This window comes from Mobula hypostoma, chromosome 11 (assembly GCF_963921235.1).
Source record: "Mobula hypostoma chromosome 11, sMobHyp1.1, whole genome shotgun sequence".
In the NCBI taxonomy this organism is placed as follows: Eukaryota; Metazoa; Chordata; class Chondrichthyes; order Myliobatiformes; family Myliobatidae; genus Mobula; species Mobula hypostoma.
The window spans coordinates 103444610-103462233 of NC_086107.1; the positions used below are offsets into that span (position 1 = coordinate 103444610).

A 17624-nucleotide genomic window follows, 5' to 3' on the forward strand; every position below is an offset into this window, starting at 1 on the left:
AAGTGAGTGACAGTTCTGTAGGTGTAAACACCTTGTTAATGAGAAGTCAGAGGAGAATGAACAGACTGGTTCAAGTTGACAGGAAGATGACAGTAACGCAAATGATCACACGTTACAACGGTAGTGTGCCGAAGAGCATCTCTGGATGCACACCACATCGAACCTAGAAGTGGTTTGGGCCACAGCAGCAGAAAGCCATGACCGTACAATCAGTGATCACTTTGTTAGGTACAAGATGTATCTAATAAAGTGGCCACCGAGTGTATATTGTGTATGCAAATGTATTAGCAAAGTTTAGGACAGATGGCTGACCTTAACTTGGAAGGCTTTCTGTGGAAGTGAACAAGGGGCTTAGGAAGGAAACGCTGGACACACTTTATAGATTCTGTGTAATAAAAATCTCAGTAATATTTCATTATTTCTTGCTGCTTTTCAATTATATGCATGCTTATTCAGGAAGTGTGTGTGTGTATGTATGTGTGAGAAAACAGCCAAGGAGAATTGCTGGGCAGTAGGAGGAGGCCGAGGAGGAAGAAAATTTTCTCTTGTAGTGCATTCAGCTTCAGTTTAATGATCAGTGTGTTCTGGTATTTCCCCACTCTTTATTCTTGGAACGTAGATTGAATTATAAGCTTGACTGGTGTCCAATGTTAGTTGTTCCCAATGGGTGAATTTCTATACATTTATTGACAGGTCCACCAGGGAGACTGATTTACCTATCTTTCAGTGGAGAATACAACTGGTATGTTGTGCTTTTCGGTAAGTCTGGACATCCTCCACTGTGACTTATACAGCCTGTGAAAGTGGAGGTAAATGTAGAATTACAGTGGGGGAATTCTCAGTTACATTAACTGCATTGACTGAGGATAACGTAGAACAAAGCGACACACGCCACCCCAACACCCTGCAGCTTTACAAGCTACTTTTGTCTCTTTCTCCGTTATAATGAACGGTCTCTGATTGTTTTTTTCCCTACACCTGTAGCCTGATCTGAGCTATTTCTAGCAAGAAGGCGTGAAGGAAAGAGGTGGCAAGATAAATGACATTAGTTTAAATAACACTGCTTAAGAACTGGGTGTTCACATTTGCAGTGTAAACAGACTCAATCATTGTTAAGCCTCTGTTTGTATTGACTTTGTGTTAGCATCACCGAGTTTAAATTTGTGCATAATCAGAAAGAAGTGTTCAAAGTTCAAAGTAAAATTTATTACCAGAGTACATACATGTCACCAGATACAACCCTAATATTCTTTTTCTGCGGGCATACTTAGCAAATCTATAGAACAGTAACTGTAAGCAGGATCAATCGACAACACACTTTGCAAATGCAGGTATAAATAAATAGCAATAAATAATGAGAGAATGAAATAACAATATAAAGAATCCTTAATTGAGACCATCGACTGTGGGAGCACCAGAAATAGAATGAGTATAGTTGCCCCCTTCTGTTCAAGAGGCTGATGGTTGAGGGGTAGTAACTGTTCTTGAACCTGGTGGTGTGAGTCCTGAGGCACCTGTTCCTTCTACTTGATGGCAGCAGCGAGAAAAGAGCATGGCCTGGTGGTGAGGATCTTTGATGATGGATGCAGCCGTTCTATGGCAATATTTCATGTAGGTGTGCTTAATGGTAGAGAGGGCTTTACCTGTGATGTACTAGGCTGAATCCACTTCATTTTGTAGGGTTGTCCACTCAAAGGCATAGCTGGCAGTAATGCAGCCAGTCAATACACTTTCCACCACACATCTATAGAAGTTTGTCAAGGCTTTTGATTTACCTTTGTAACTTGTTATGCAGGACTCGTCAGCAACTGTCAGCAGGCTGGATGGAGAGCGAGGTGTCTCCCAGTGGAGGTTGGGTGTAGGGGAATCGCAGCCCGTTCTTTAGTTAGAGCCTTCAGCATTCTGGGCATCGAGGGAGAGAGGAAGAGGAGAGCCATCCGCAGTACCACCGATGCGGCAGAGAGGGCCTCAAGATGGCTGTGGCTCAAAAGAGGGGAGCCATGGAGTCATAAGTAGCTAGCCATCTGGACACAAGCCGGGGTCTGATCAGCCCCGGCTGGGTCACCTGGAGGAGGTTGTATGATGTTGAAAGACCCGAAACACCCGATGATTCCAGGAACATCACTGAAGGTGTGTCCAGAAGCATCAATAGATGTATGTACGCAGCTGTTGTAACTTATTTTAATATTCTAACATAAAATGCTAATGTAGCTGTGTTCCTTAGCTAGCTGCATCACACTAGTGTTCTGTTTTGCTAGACTTAGTACAATTCCTGGTCATGGTGCAGTCTCACATTTCAAAACTCCACGATTGTGTGTAACCCATAGTGTGCTGTTCCATGGATGTGGAATATGGCAGGACGTCATTAAGCTGGAAAGGGTGCGGAAAAGATTCATGAAGATATTACTCGGACAGGGGTGCTTGAGTCATGAGGAGAAGTGAGAGTGCAGGAGGTTGAGAGGAGATCTTGTAGAAATATATATAATAATGAGTATGTAGATAATATGAATGCTCACAGATTTTTTCCCAGGATAGGTGAGTCAAAAGCCAGAGGATATAGATTTAAGTGAGAGGGGAAAGGTTTTAAAGGAGCTGGGGGGGGGGGGGGAACAGTTTTTGTTTTACACAGAGGGTGATTGGTATATGGAACAAACTGCCAGAGAAGCTGTAGATGTGGGTATGATTACAATGTTTAAATGACAAGTGAATATGGATATAAAAGGCCTAGAGCTGAATTTCCCAATATTTTCTGCCATGGATCAATACCATGAAGTAAGGGGTCTGTGGACCCCAGGCTGGGAACCCCTGGCCCAGAGGTATATGTGCCCAAGCAAAGACAAATGGAAGTAACCCAGGTAGTCATCTTGGTCAGCATGGAGAAGTTGGGCTGAAGGGCCTGTTTATGTGCCATATAACTATGATTCTGTTCTGCTATAATGTGTTTCCTTAATGCAAATTGGATGTAACATGATTAATGAGTTGGAGAACACTGTGCTACACACGCTGAACTGGTCATAATACAGTTTCTATCAGGAATTAGCCCCACAGTAGCCAGATACCATTGTCTCAAAAAGCAGGATGCCAGTTTCACTGTGGGAGCTTATTTCGGAGAGTTACTTTGGAAACTGACAAGCAATTGCTTCTATTGATAATTAATACTCTAAACAGTGTTGTATGTACCCTTTAATATTTAACAAAATGAGCATATGGACATTAAACGCACCTTTACTTTTGAACTTTGCACGCACTTTATGCCAACTTGTACATCTACAGAATGTATTTTCATTGTTGATATTGTGTTAATATTTTATGTGATGTATATGGTATATATATATACTGTGTTTTCACCTTGGTTCCAGAGGAACATTGTTCCATTTAGCTGTATACAGCTGTACAATAAACTTGAAATCCTGTAGGATAAATTTGTTAACTACAATTTTAAAACTCTCTAGTCCTGAACACCCTTTTCCCCAGTGATGCAATTGTTTTTAATAATGCAATTTTCTGTAATGTCAAGTTTGTTAAGAACACCGCTATTGTGTTGTAGCAGAACTGCCTGTACTTCCACAGTAGATGTATTTAATGATGCATTTAGAGTTCCACCTGCCTTGTTATTATTACAAATACAGATTCCAGCTGGGCAAAGATAAAAGGAAGTTTCATCGTGATGTCTATTATTTCCAACCAGCAGTTAGGGTGTTATTTTTCTCTATTACTTTTTTGCCTTCTATTTATTTTCCTTCCTCCAGAGATCAGCTTCATTGCTTGAATATCTGCAATCTCAATTTAATGAGGCAACCTCCTCTCCTGTCCAAGTGGGCCTGCGCCTAACTCCTATCAAACAGTCAAATAAATAAATCACCTCAATCTGAGATATTTTTCTGTGGCTGAGGGCTCTAGATTAAGAGGATGACTCAGGCTGCTGTTTATTGTTTCAGCTTGGTGTTCAACACCATCATTCCCTTCATACTTATTCAAACTTTGACCCTGTACCTCCCTGTACACCTGGATCCTTGACTTCCTTATCAGGAGATCACAGTCATTGTGCAGCGGTAATAACTTCTTGCTGACATTTTAACACATACACACTTCACGGATGTGAGCTTAATGTAGTACTCCACTTTCTCTACACTCGTTACTGTGTACAGCTCAAACACTATCTGTACATTTGCCAATACCTCCACTATTGGCAGAACCTCAGATGGCAACAAGGAAGCTTGCAGGTGTGAGATAGATTGGCGGTTGAATCGTGTTGCAAAAACAACTTTGCGCACAGTGTCACCAAGACCAAGGATTTGATTGTAGATTAGGAATAGGATGTTGGGAGATCACATGCCATTCCTTGTTGAGCGGTCAGCAATGGAAAAGGTGAGCACCTTCAAGTGCCTGAGCACCAGCTTCTCAGAGTATCTGTCCTGCTTCAAGCAGGCTTCAATTACAACAGTGCCTAAGAAGAATGTGGTAACCTGCCTCAGTTACTATCGTTTAGTAGCACTTACATCCACTGTGATGAAGTGTTCTGACTGGTTGATGATGAAACATATCAACTCTTGCCTGAGAAGTGAGTTGGATCAGCTTTAGTTTGCCTACCAGCCCAACAGGTCCACAGCAGATGCCATCTCATTTGCTGTTCACTCATCCTGGAACATCTGGGCAGCAAAGTTGCATACATCAGGACGTTCTTTATTGACTACAGCTTGGCATTCAATGCTATTATCCTTGCAAAACTAATCAATAAGCTTCAAGACCTTGGCCTCAGTACCTCCTTGTGCAATTGGATCCTTGATTTCCTCACTTGCAGACTCAGTCAGTTTGGATTGGCAACAGCATCTCCTCCACAAGGCTGCGTGCTTAGCCCCCTGCACCACTCATGTTATGCTTAAGACTATGTGGCTAAGCACAGCTCCAATACCATACTTCATGTTTTCTTACAACATAGAATGAGGCTATTTCAGCCCATTGAGTGTGCTAGCTTGCATAACAATCCCATTCCTCACTAACGTTTTCTCTTATTCTTCCTATGTTCATAGCCAACTTGCCTACCCCCTGCCCCCCACTGCCCAACCAGATTCTACCCCTGAGCTGGAAACTCAGGGAAATTTGCAATGAATAATTAATCTACAGTCCTGCAAGTCTTTGGGATGTGGGAAGTACCTAGAGGAAAGTCACATAGTTATGCAGAAAGCAAGCAAACTTTCACAGCATCAGAGCAGTGAGGCCACAACTATACTAGCTGTGTCACTGTGCTCTGCTTATTTCTGATGTATTTTGTACAGTAAATTTCAATGTATAATTTTCTATTTCTTTGCCAATATCTACAAAGGAAAATTCTAATCATTAGTATTTCACTACAAATATCTTATTTCTGTCAAAAACTATTGACCTACCACTCATTATCAGCTTTTAGCTGCTTGGTGATCACACTGAGCTCAGCCAGTCGTCATGGAATCTAGAAGTTAAATAGGTTGTAATACACTCTGGCCACTTCTTAGGTTTCTCCTGGAGTGGTCTTCTGCTGCTGTAGCCCATCCACTTCAAGGTTTGATGTGTTCTGCGTTCAGAGATGCTCTTCTGCACATCGCCATTGTAACATGGTTACTTGAGTTACTCTTACCTTCCTGTCAGTTTGAACCAGTCTGGCCATTCTCCACTGAGAAGGCATTTTCGCCCACAGAACTGCCACTCTCTGGATATTTTTTTTTATTCTTCACACCATTCTCTGTAAACCTTCGAGACAGTTGTGCGCGAAAATCCCAGGAGAGCAGCAATTTCAGAGCTATTCATATCACTCCATTTGGCATCTACAATCATTTCATGGTCAAAGTCAATTAGATCACAATTCTTCCCCATACTGTTGCTTGGTCTGAGTAACAACAGAACCTCTTGGCCATGTCTGCATGCTCTTATGCCTCGAGTTGCTGCTACGTGATTGGCTGGTTAGATATTTGCATTAATGAGCAGGTGTACCTAATAAGATGACCACTGAGTGTATTTTTGTGCATTGTCTGATTCCAGATGCTTTACTAAATCACCGTTATAAGACAATTCACCCTTGGCTGCTGCAGTATATGTATTAAATGTGGTAGTCATTCCTTTGATTAAAACTGCAATTTGCCCCATGACCCCAGTGAGATGCAAATATGGTGTATTTGTATATTGAATAAAATTCAAAGGGAAAGGCCTTTTCTAGTATTCTCAAGGTGGGCCGGGATTTCAAAATGAGTTTTTCTGCTGCCCTGCCTTGCATGCACTAAAATGCTGTTTGGTGACTTTGGTAAATGATTTAAAGGGGTCCTTCTATTCAAGGTTGATGTCTGAATAGTAACTATCGACATCAATAGAAGGTTTTGTGATTGCAGGTAATCAATGGTTGTGCACGATACGTTGGTTTGGAACAAAACCCTCTTTGTGACCTGTACCTGTTACTGGAGAGGCACAGAGTCAAAATCTTACCAACACTAGTTGTCTGCAGACCCGGTGACAGCCCCTACAGCATTCTTCCAAGTTCTTCGTGCGGTGTAAATGCTTCACTTGAGCATGCTTCGTAGTCCAGAACTTAACAGCATTCTTTTGAAGGTAATGTGGATGCATTTCTTTGAAAACCATAGCAGCTGAATTAATTTCTAATGAAAATGTTGCTTTACTTCATGAGTGATTGACCAGCATATTCTCCTGTTAAGTCGGTTATTCATAAAGCTAGTCAAGCCCAGTGAGGAGTGTTTCCTAGTTGACGAGATGCTTGGTATCTGTGGGTTATTGTATTCCTGGAAGTTAGTAGTGTAACAAATCATTTTGGCTTTTCCTGCTAACTAACTTTTCTCTGAGCCAAAATGGATTTCTTGGCTTAAGTTTGCCTATCCAAAGTTTTTAATTTATATTCTAAGTACCTAATTGACTTTGATTTCAAGTTTTGAGATATTTTGTTTCGAGAAGTTTTCTTATTTTGTTACAGCGACTGTGCAGTTCACAGAGTTTCAAAGAATGTTATTTACCGTTGTTGAACCTGTGTACGTCCTTCTCATAACTGTCTATTTGTGAGGTTTAAATTAGGATTACTTCTCAGTGTGGAGCAGTAATTTGTCAGCACTGGAATGTGTTTTGTCATTGTGGACGGGGAGTCTATGGCACCTGCAGGCTCAAAGTTCAAAGTAAATTTATTTTCTAAGTATGTACATGTAACCACATGCTATACTGTGAGAATCATTTTCTTGTAGGCATCCACAATAAAACAAAGAAGTACAATAGAATCAGTGAAAAACTACACTCAAAGCCTGATGTAGGAGCCATGTGTCCGTTCTCTATCTGCATTGTTTTCTGTGTTGCGCCATTATTATGGTAACTAATCACATGAGTGGTGTCATGCTAAAGGCAAAGGGAATAAGTTATGTATTCTTGCTTATTTCGTTGCAGTTTGTAGCTCGGGACTGGCGGACGTCGTATCTTTTGCTCACCGCTCAGTAACGCTTAGCTTACATGTGGGTACGCTTAAGTTTCATTGTTTCAAAATTGTGTGTAGTCTAATTGCTTATAAAGGATCGAATAAAGTATTCAATCTCTAGAGCAATCATTAGAGCTGGGGGCACATTGTGCAAGTATAACAAATCCGTAGGGTCACAGGCAGCAGCAATTGTTTTGGTTTTTGGTTTGGTTTTTCAGTTACAACTGGCAACCAACAAATGTACAAAAAAAGACAAACTGCAAATATGACAATAAGTAAATAAATAATACTGGGAACATGAGTTGTAGAGTCCTTGAAAGTGAGTCCATAGGTTGTGGAATCAATTCAGGGTTGAAGTAAGGAAAGTTATCCACACTGGTTCAGGAGCGCAGGTAATGATGAGTTTGAGTACAGAGAGGAAATTAAGAACCTGGTGGCATGGTGCGAAGACAATAACCTATCCCTCAATGTCAGCAAGACGAAGGAATTGGTTGTTGACTTCAGAAGGAGTAGCAGACCGCATGACCCAATTTACATGGGTGGTGCGCAAGTGGAACAGGTCGAAAGCTTTAAGTTCCTCGGGGTCAATATCACAAATGACCTGACTTGGTCCAACCAAGCAGAGTTCACTGCCAAGAAGGTCCACCAGTGCCTTTACTTTCTGAGAAAACTAAAGAAATTTGGCCTGTCCCCTAAAACCCTTACTAATTTTTATAGATGCACCGTAGAAAGCATTCTTCTAGGGTGCATCACAACCTGGTATGGAAGTTGTCCTGTCCAAGACTGAAAGAAGCTGCAGAAGATCGTGAACATGGCGCAGCACATCACACAAACCAATCTTCCGTCCGTGGACTCACTTTACACTGCACGCTGTCAGAGCAGTGCTGCCACGACCCACCCAACCAACAGACTTTTTGTCCCTCTTCCCTCTGGGAAAATGTTCAGGAGCTTGAAGACTCCTACGGCCAGATTTGGGAACAGCTTCTTTCCAACTGTGATAAGACTGCTGAACGGATCCTGACCCGGATATGGGCTGTATCCTCCAAATATCCGGACCTGCCTCTCGGTTTTTTTGCACGACCTTACTTCCCATTTTTCTATTTTCTATTTATGATTTATAATTTAAATTTTTAATACTTACTAATTTTAACTATTTTTAATATCTTAAATATTTAATATTTGTAATCCAAGGAGTGTGAAGTGCAGAATCAAATATCGCTGTGATGATTGTACGTTCTAACACCAATTGTTTGGTGACAATAAAGTATATCAATAAATCAATAAATAATTATTTACTTATTGAGGTACAGCACAGAATAGGCCTTCCCTGCCCTTCGAGACGCGCCGCCCAGCAACCCCCGATTTAACCCCAGCCTAAACATGGGACAGTTGTTGATTGTTAAAGCGTAATAATTGTTCCTGAACAACTAACAATAGACTTAAGGCTCCTGTACCTCTTTCCTGATGAGAGCATGGCTTGGATGGTGAGGGTCTTTGATGATGGATGCTACTTTCGTGTGGCACCAAGGTGGGGGGGGGTGCTTTTCCTGTGGTGACTGATCTATATTCACTACTTTTTGTAGGCTTTTTCATTCTTGGACATTGGTGTTTCTAAACCAGGCCATGATACAACCAGTCAGGAAACTGCATACAAGGGTAGTTTGACATGTGAGAGAAAATGGTTAAAGGACTGGGTTTTAGCCTTAATGTATTCTCATTCCCTCGTGTACTGTAACTTTCTGGATGAAGTCCTTTGGTTTTGCCTGTCGTTTAGTAACACGTTCATGGCTGTTCTCAAGTGTCCTGTGAAGCGCTGTAAATCAAATCAGTAATTGTTGGTCTTGCTGAGAAATTTTAAATTCAGTTTCTCTTCGTAGCATCCTTCCCCCCCCCCAAAAAAAAGTTCTTTTAAGCTTGTTCTGTGTTAATGCACTGCAAACAGAAAACTTGAAATCTGCGTGTAATTAAAATGAAAAATGATTCTCTAACCAAATGTTTCTCGAACTAGTTTTAATGTTAAGTGTTCTCTTGCAAGGTGTCTTACACCCAGTAAAGCAGTTTTGTCATGTGGTCACAATTGTAATATACACTCAGTTGCTGCTTTATTAGGTACAGGAGTGGAACCCGGAGTGTTCTTCTGCTGTTGTAGCCCATCCTCTTCAAGGTTTGACATGTTGTGCGTTCAGAGATACTGTTGTAACACATGGTTATTTGAGTTACAGTCATCTCCTTTTTCAGCTTGAACGAGTTTGGCCACTCTCCTCTGACCTCTCTCATTTACAGGGCAGTTTCGGCCGCAGAACTGCCGTTCACTGGATATTTTTTGTTTTTCACACCTTTTGCTGTAAACTCTAGAGATAGTGCAAGAAAATCCCAGGAGATCAGCAGATTCTGAGACACTCCAACCACCCCATCTGGCACCAACAATCATTCCATGGCGGGTCACTTAGATTGCTTTTCTTCCCTGTTCTGATGTTTTGATCTGAACAACAAAAGAACCTCTTCACCATGCCTGCATGCTTTTATTCATTGAGTTGCGGACACACGATTGGCTGATTGTATTTTTGCAGTAATGAGCAGGTGTACTTAATAAAGTAGTTGCTGAGTTCAGAAGATATGGCAGCCGATTTGTACCTAGACTCCCAGCTGAAGAGATGCTTGGTATGTGTGGATTATAGTATTCCTGGAAGTTGGTAATTTAACCATTCATTGTGGTTCCTCCTGCTAACAATTTTTTGTCAGAGCTAAAATTGACTTCTTGCTTAAGTTTGCTTATCGAAAGCTGATGATGGAGTAGTAACCAAATCAGTTGTGTTGAGTGACGGATGAACATTGGCTGAGGCACCTAATGTAACTTGCCCCAGTTCTTTGAACTTGTGTAATGGGATCTTTTAAATCCACCTGAGAGCCGTTGCATCATGTAGACAAAAGATGGTTGCGTCATTGTTGAACTCTGAATCCTGCACTGAAAGGAGGGTCTAGGTTTTTGTTTTGGATGAGCGGGTTTTGAACCTGAGAGTATCTGATAACTATCTAAATTGGAATGTCTAAGCCCCTGTAAAATGACATTTTTCTTTTACTTGGTTTGAGACACTCCACAACCTGAGGTCACAATCCAGACTATTGAGACATCACAGGTCTCTGTTAACTCTGCATTTTCAGATTTCAGTAATCCGCTCGGGTGCTTCATTTCATGTGATTTTGACGGGTGGCAAGCCAGGATCGCATTGACTCTTATTTAATATATTAATATTTAAACTTTGAACAATTCCAATCAATGTAACTTTAGGTAAATCTGAGTAGCATAATGGTTTGGGAATTGTTACCTATTCACATTCTCACGTAGTGAATGATTCTGGTCTTCCTTAGTTTTAATGGACAAAAGGTAGCTATTCTCAACTTAGTTTTGAGCACTTTCAAGTTGCCTTGTATTTAAGGTGCTGCCTTTTTACATTAGGCTCAGGTTATCACTCATAGAAAGTATGTTTTGTTTTCCCAGTATAGTTAAAATAACAATTAGTAATATTTGTTCTCGTAATGTTCCAGTACATTTAATGTCTTATTGTTTTCTGTTTAACTTTTTTTTAGAAAATAATGAGCTTGTTCTGTTGCTCTTTACCTACTTATCGTCTCACTTTTTTATGTCCCTTGTTATTTTTCTTCCTCCTTCTTCTTAGCCCGTCACCCCTGCTGGGTCACAGGCTGCTGGCAGCAGCTCACCAGAGTTCTCTATCCCGGGGTAGTCTTTCAAATTGTGCCCAGCTGTAGCCCATCAAAGATCCTTCCTCTCCCAGGGATCTGGCCTTTGGTGTTTCTGTAGCACTGGAAAACTAACCCCCGTGCCCAACCCTCCTCCTATTGCAGCCGGCTTAGAATCGTCTATAGCAGAGCTTTCTTACTGCAGTTCTTTAATTTCAACAAAATTCTACCCTGTTGGATTTATGGTGAAGTTAGTTGCCCACTTGCTGTCTTGCATTTTTTTTCCTGATTTATTGATTTCATTAGATTGAGCATTGAGTTGAGCAACTTCCCTTGATTCTTTTCCATTATTTCTCTCCTGTGTCATTGAATTTAATTCCAAATGGCTGCTGATCTATAATATTTCTAAATACCTAATTGTTTTGAACATGCATTGAGTCATCATGGGTTCTTTACTCATTCCAAGTTGTCCACTTCACTCAACCATACCGTACCAGGCTGAGCATGTCACAAGTGGCCTTTCTGCCATTGGATCATACGTATGAGAATAACCAACCATAAACCCTTTGAGCTTTTTCCAAATGTATATTTGGTTACTTGAGGTCATCTACTCCTGTTGCTGTATGCCCTCTCTATTCCCTAATGGAGCAAGTGTTACATTCTGCTTGTATTACTTCCACAATCTTTTTATCAGGATGCTTCAAATATAAACAATGGAGTGTTCAGTCACGTGGCCCATCTAGATTTCTACCTCACTTCCATCTACTCATCTTCATAAACCTCATATTTAGCACAATATTTCTTCTGTTTAACCTGTTCACTACTTCTCTCTTTTTAAACCCAACAGTCCATGCTTCAATAACATAAGCAGTTGATGCAACTTAACTTTGGAATTTAACTCTCTAATCTCTGAATCTGGATTGTACTCCTGCACAGGACATTATCCTTTGAGGAGCACGGCCAAAAATGAACTCTGTTCCAAATGGAACTTGACCAGGTCCTCAGAACTCTGAGTTTTTCCCCCGTTGTGTTTGTATCTTCTTCAGTCTTATTAAAAGATATTAAAATAGTGATTGAGTCATACGGAGACCATTCAGCCCATTTGGTCTCTGCTGGCGAAAAAAAATTGATCCATTTAGTTTTCCGCCACTTCCAACCCACTGTCTGCAGCCTTGTGGGTTATGCCTTCAAGCATTCAACCTTCAAATCTGAGTAGATTTTCTGCTTCAATCGTCCTTTCAGTTTCTCCATAACTGCCTGCCTCAGATTTTAGATTAGGTTGGATTCAACTTTATTGTCATTGTGCCGAGTACAGATACAAAGCCAATGAAATACAATTAGCATCTGAGCAGAAGTGCAAAAGAATAGTGTTATTTACAAAATAACTGTGAATAAAAAGTAAGTGCTACAGCACACAAATATAAAAGTACTGAGACAGTACTATGTTGGTTGAAAAGTACTTCTTTAAATACCCCCCGATTCTTCTACCAATAATGAACTAAAATCGTGGAAATAACTAAAGCCTGCACTCTAATGGAGGGATTCCACTCGAAGTGCTGCCAATATCTCTCCCCCACCCCCACAGTTTCTATTGAGTCTGCTGAGATTTTCCAGAAAATTGATGACAGATTTCAGTATCTACAGTCTCTCTAACTTAAATCCATGTCCCCTAGTTAATTCAAGAGATGGAATTTTTAAAAATTCTGTGGATAATATTTTGGGTAATTCTTTGAATTTATTTGTACTTGGGATGCAGAATTTCTTCCATTGGTGTAGTTAAGTGAGAGCACAAATGTGTTTAAGGGGACGTCAGACAATAATGTATAGGAGCAAAGGATAGGTTAAAGTGAAAGAAGTTCCCTGAAAAACACTGGAATAGAACATTGGCTTGAATTTCCATTTGCTGTTAATTGTATATTTCAGTGAAAATGCCTGGTATTCTTCCTGTATGTATGGAATATATGCTTATCTGGGTTTCTTTGTAGTTTCTTATAGAAATCCTGGATTCTGAAGTCTGCTGCTGCACAAGAAACTAACTCTTGTTACATTTATTCCCTGGGTACACACTCAGTGGGCACCTTATCAGGAAACTACTGTACCTAATATAAAGTGGCCACTCGGTGTATGTTTGTGGTCTTCTACTGCAGCCCATCCACTTTAAGGATCGTTGTGTCGTGCATTCAGCGATGCCCTTCTGAACACCATTGTTGTAATGTGTGGTTATTTGAGTTACCGTCACCTTCCTGTGACCTTGAACCAGCCTGACCATTCTTCCCTGACCTCTTTCATTAACAAGGTGTATTTGCAGAACTGGATTTTTTTTGGGGGGTTTTTTTTTTGCACCATTCTCTGTAAACTCTGGAGACGGCTGTGCATGAAAATACCAGGAGATCAGCAGTTTCTGAGATACTCAAACCACCCCATCTGGCACCAACAGTCATTCCATGGTCCAAGTCACTTGTAGATCGCATTTCTTCCCTATTCTGAAGTTTGGTCTGAAAACAACTGAACCTTTTGACCATGACTGCATGCTTTTATGCATTTGACTGATTGATTAGATATTTGCACAAGAGCAGGTGCGCAGAGGTACCTATTAAAATGGTCACTTTATTAGGTACATAAAGTATAGGTGCAAAGGATTGGTTAAAGTGAAGGAGTTTCTTGATAGACACCGGAATAAACCATTTGGCTTGAATTTCCCTTCCGCAGTCAATTTATATCGCAGTGAAAATGGCCAGTATTCTTCCTGTACCTATGAAATATCTGCTTACCTGGGTTTCTTTTGTAGTTCTTATGGAACTCCTAGTTTCTGAAATCTGCAATTAAAAACTTTTGTGGCATTTATGCTCTAGGTATATATGCCTTTGACAATACATTTAAGCTTAAACTGAATAAAATATAGGGATGGCACCTGGCTGGGCAATAAAAGTACTGCTATCTCAGTATAGTTATGTTTAAAACACGGCTTGAAAGTGTGGTTTCTGTTGTTCTGAGAAGTGGATTGCTGCCTTCCATTTTATCATTGGGATCGCGCTGCTCCTTGCCTCAGGGTGGAGAAGAATGACTCATTCATTTGCTGAATGCAGTACTTTGTCCAAGGTCTTTCTGTAAGTGCTTTTTTTTTGAACAGTTAGGTGGTGTGAATGGGTCTACGAGACGATTAGTTTGTGCAGCCGTTCACAGTGGAAGTATTTTTCCAGCAGCAGTCTTAACCTTTGTCTACACTGTAGAATCGGCTTCTTAGGGTAAGTTTCATTCACAAAAGCATGGTGTGTATTTTTGGTGAAGCATGTTTCGGACATCTTTATGCTTTCTTGTGTACAGATTGTGAGTGTATAATATGTTTGAAAATGAACATCCATGGGATGCTGACAAATATACAGAGGGAATATATAACCAGGAAACAGGTTATTAAAAGCTTATACTTATACTTTATTGCTGCTAAACAATTGGTACTAGAACGTACAATCATCAGCTTGGTTTAAGAGGTAGACTTTGAAGATCTTTGAAAAAGATGTGATTTGATGTGCCCCCATTGTATGGTTAAGCTCCGAGTGTTGTCTTAAGCCAAAAGAAAATAACTTGTCAAGGGTTATTAGCTGTGCGATTTTAATCTCCTCTTTTAAATAGCTGTTTGAAGTAGCAGATAGTTTTAGATGGGGCTCTGCTGTTGTTGATTTTATTCACATTTGCATCATTCTTCGTCAAAGGCAGTCACTTGAGGTCAGGGATGACTTCCACTCCACTTCCATAGGTGGGCAGGAAATTCCCCAAACGCTGTTTAGGAGGTTCTGTACTTCTGCACTTTCTCTGATCCTCCGTGTGCTGCCTTTGAGGAGACTTCAGATGCTCACTGCCTGTCCAAATGGTGCTCTTTCATTACCTTTAAGGAGGCATTGGGAACATCCTTGAAGCTCCTTCCCTGTCCTTGTGAAAATGTCTTAATGTTATGGAGCTTAGAGTTGTGAAACTAGATGGTATGTTTCACCCGTCAGTTGTTTGACCATAGTCAGAGCACGATGTTAGGGGCAAGGCGCTGCCTGGTTCCCCCTCTGCTGGAGGATTTTAAGGAGATACCAGTGGTGGTCTTCATTGCTTTGAGGTGGCCACTGCTGATGGTCCATCCCTCTGCAGTGTACGGGAGAGTAGGGATCCTTGCTGTCCTGAAGACCAAAAGCTTAGTGCTCAGTAATATTCAAAACTGCTGGGATGCCTGGAGGTGGTGGTGAATTTGGTTATCGTCGCCTACCTTTGCTGTGAGATTGATCGTGTGACAAGGTCTTGTCGTGGTTAGTTATCTGAGAGCAGAATTTGCGTTACTAATGGCTTAATAGTGCAAAGAAAATTAAATTTTACAAATGAAGTGAAAATTAATTGATTAGCCTGTTCTTATTATTTTGATCCTTTGTTAGAAAATAGCACAGTAGTCAGAATGCATTCATATTTTTAATCAATTAAAATATTGATTTCCTTTCTGTTTTCATCGTTACAGGTTAATATTCAAGCCAAAGTGGATTTGCCGAATGAAGTGAGCCAACCCCTCCCCGTCTCTGGTAATGGTTCAGACGGTGGTGGGGTTGGAGATAGTGAAGATGATGGGTCAGCTCCGAGTCCACAGAGTGAAGCGGTCACAAATGAACTGCAAGAGCTCACGCTGCAGTCAAGCAACGGCCTCTCTCCTTTGAACAAGAGGAAAAATGGTGAGCATCTCCCGGGTATACGTCCCCTAGCTGTGGCTTATGTTGTGTTAGGTTTGTGATTTTGTGCACATCCAGTACCTAAACATGAGGGGTTCCCAGAAGGACTCATTGAAATTGCTATTGGGAGGGATGAGAACAAGATCGGGCCCAGCTGTGAAGTTTTACACCGTTGAATATCATGCCACTTGCTGTGTATAGGAAAGATTTCTTCCTGGGCGTGATCATGCAGAAGCCAATATTGTGACCAGGTACAGGACAGTAGTTTAATGTCAGCTGTTTACTTGTGCTGAATTGGAATGTTATCCCTCGATCCAACTATCCATCTATCCACCAATCCTTCCCCTCACCTCTGGCCCTTTGAGCCAAGCTGCTCAGCAACCCCTGATTTAATCTGAGCCTAACCACGGGACCATTTACATTGAACAATTAATCTACCAAGCGGTTTGTCTTTGGACTGTGGGAGGAAACCGGAGCAGCCGGAGGAAACCCACGCGGTCGCGGGGGGAGAACATGCAAACTCCTTACAGGCAGCGACGGGAATTGACCCTGGATCGCTAGTGTTGTAAAGCATTGTGCTAACTGTGCTGCCCGTTGCTGAATATACTTTGGTCAGACACAGTTTATCTTCAATTCTAGTTCTAGCATGGCTGTCACTCCACTGTAGTGGAATGCTGCACTGGCAAATATGCTGTCCTTTCAGGTGTGAAGTTAAATGAAGAATCATTCGGGCGAATATAAGAGATCTCATGGCACCACTTTGAAGGAACATCAAGGGAATTTTTCTGTATCTCGAGGCAATGCTTATCCCCTGGCACACATCACTAGAGCACGCGTACTCTTGTTGTTTGTTGGAATTTTCACTGCACAAATTGGGTGATGTTTCCTTACATCACAATAACTCTGCTCCAAAGGTGTCTCAATAATGGGAAATTCTTTTGTGACAAATGTTTTTTTTATATGTTGCTAATTGTAATCAGCAACATGTGGATTATTAACTATTTCCCGTGTTTTCACAATTGAAATCAGACAAGTAAAGTGCCGTGTCCTGATGAAGGGTCTCAGCCCAAAACGCTGACTGCCTAATCTTTTCCATAGATGCTGCCTGGCCTGCTGAGTACCTCCAGCATACTGTGTGTGTTGCCAAGTAAAATGCAGGTTTTGTTTTCCCGTCAATGGAATGTGACAGAAAACTGACGCAAGGGTGATTTCCTTCACTTTGTTATGCATTTTAAAAACAAAATGCCTCAAGTCAGATGCTAAAATGGGCATTCAGCATAAAAAATTTATTTTAAAGCATCATTTATTTTGAGGGTACAATTGAAAATTGGGTTTCCCAGAATGAAATATGACTGTTTCCTTTCTGGCTGTCATTTCCCATCATTCTAGAAATCTGACCTCTGCAAAATGCATATGTTACATTTAATATCAGCAGTTCTTTCCATATCACACATCAAATGTCCCTGGGAAGTAAATGAGGCAACTATTGATGCTGCACAATGCTAAACTGGAACCCAACTAAGATCATATCTATTGTCCCTGACTCTGGCTCTACCATAATTGTCATGTATATTATGATAGTAGAAAGTATATTTATTAATTGTTCGAATATCAATGTTTGGTCTGCTCTCTTACCTAATGAAATTTGACTTACTCTGACATTCTTTGTTGGGGTATGGTTATCATGACATCGCTAACATTTATTGCCCATTCAATGTAGTTTACTATCGTGGGCAACACGGTAGCTTAGTGGTTAGCACAACGCTTTACAGTACAGGGTTCAATAAGGA

At 40.9% G+C, this 17624-nt stretch overlaps 1 protein-coding gene across 11 annotated transcripts in view; it reads left to right on the plus strand.

The window, feature by feature from the left end:
* LOC134354039 (myocardin-related transcription factor A-like) overlaps positions 1-17624 on the plus strand; it is a 238553-nt gene that overhangs the window by 69760 nt on the left and 151169 nt on the right. For 6 of the 11 annotated variants that reach the window (XM_063062719.1, XM_063062723.1, XM_063062724.1 and 3 more), the window contains exons 4-6: positions 694-759; positions 6360-6576; positions 15630-15837. In XM_063062719.1, coding sequence (XP_062918789.1) covers positions 6523-6576; positions 15630-15837 — 262 coding nt within the window. In that variant the 5' untranslated portion in view covers positions 694-759; positions 6360-6522. Of the gene's footprint in view, positions 1-693; positions 760-1351; positions 2131-6359; positions 6577-14267; positions 14383-15629; positions 15838-17624 lie in introns of those variants that run through there. The other 5 variants (XM_063062721.1, XM_063062722.1, XM_063062720.1 and 2 more) reach the window with 5 other exon arrangements.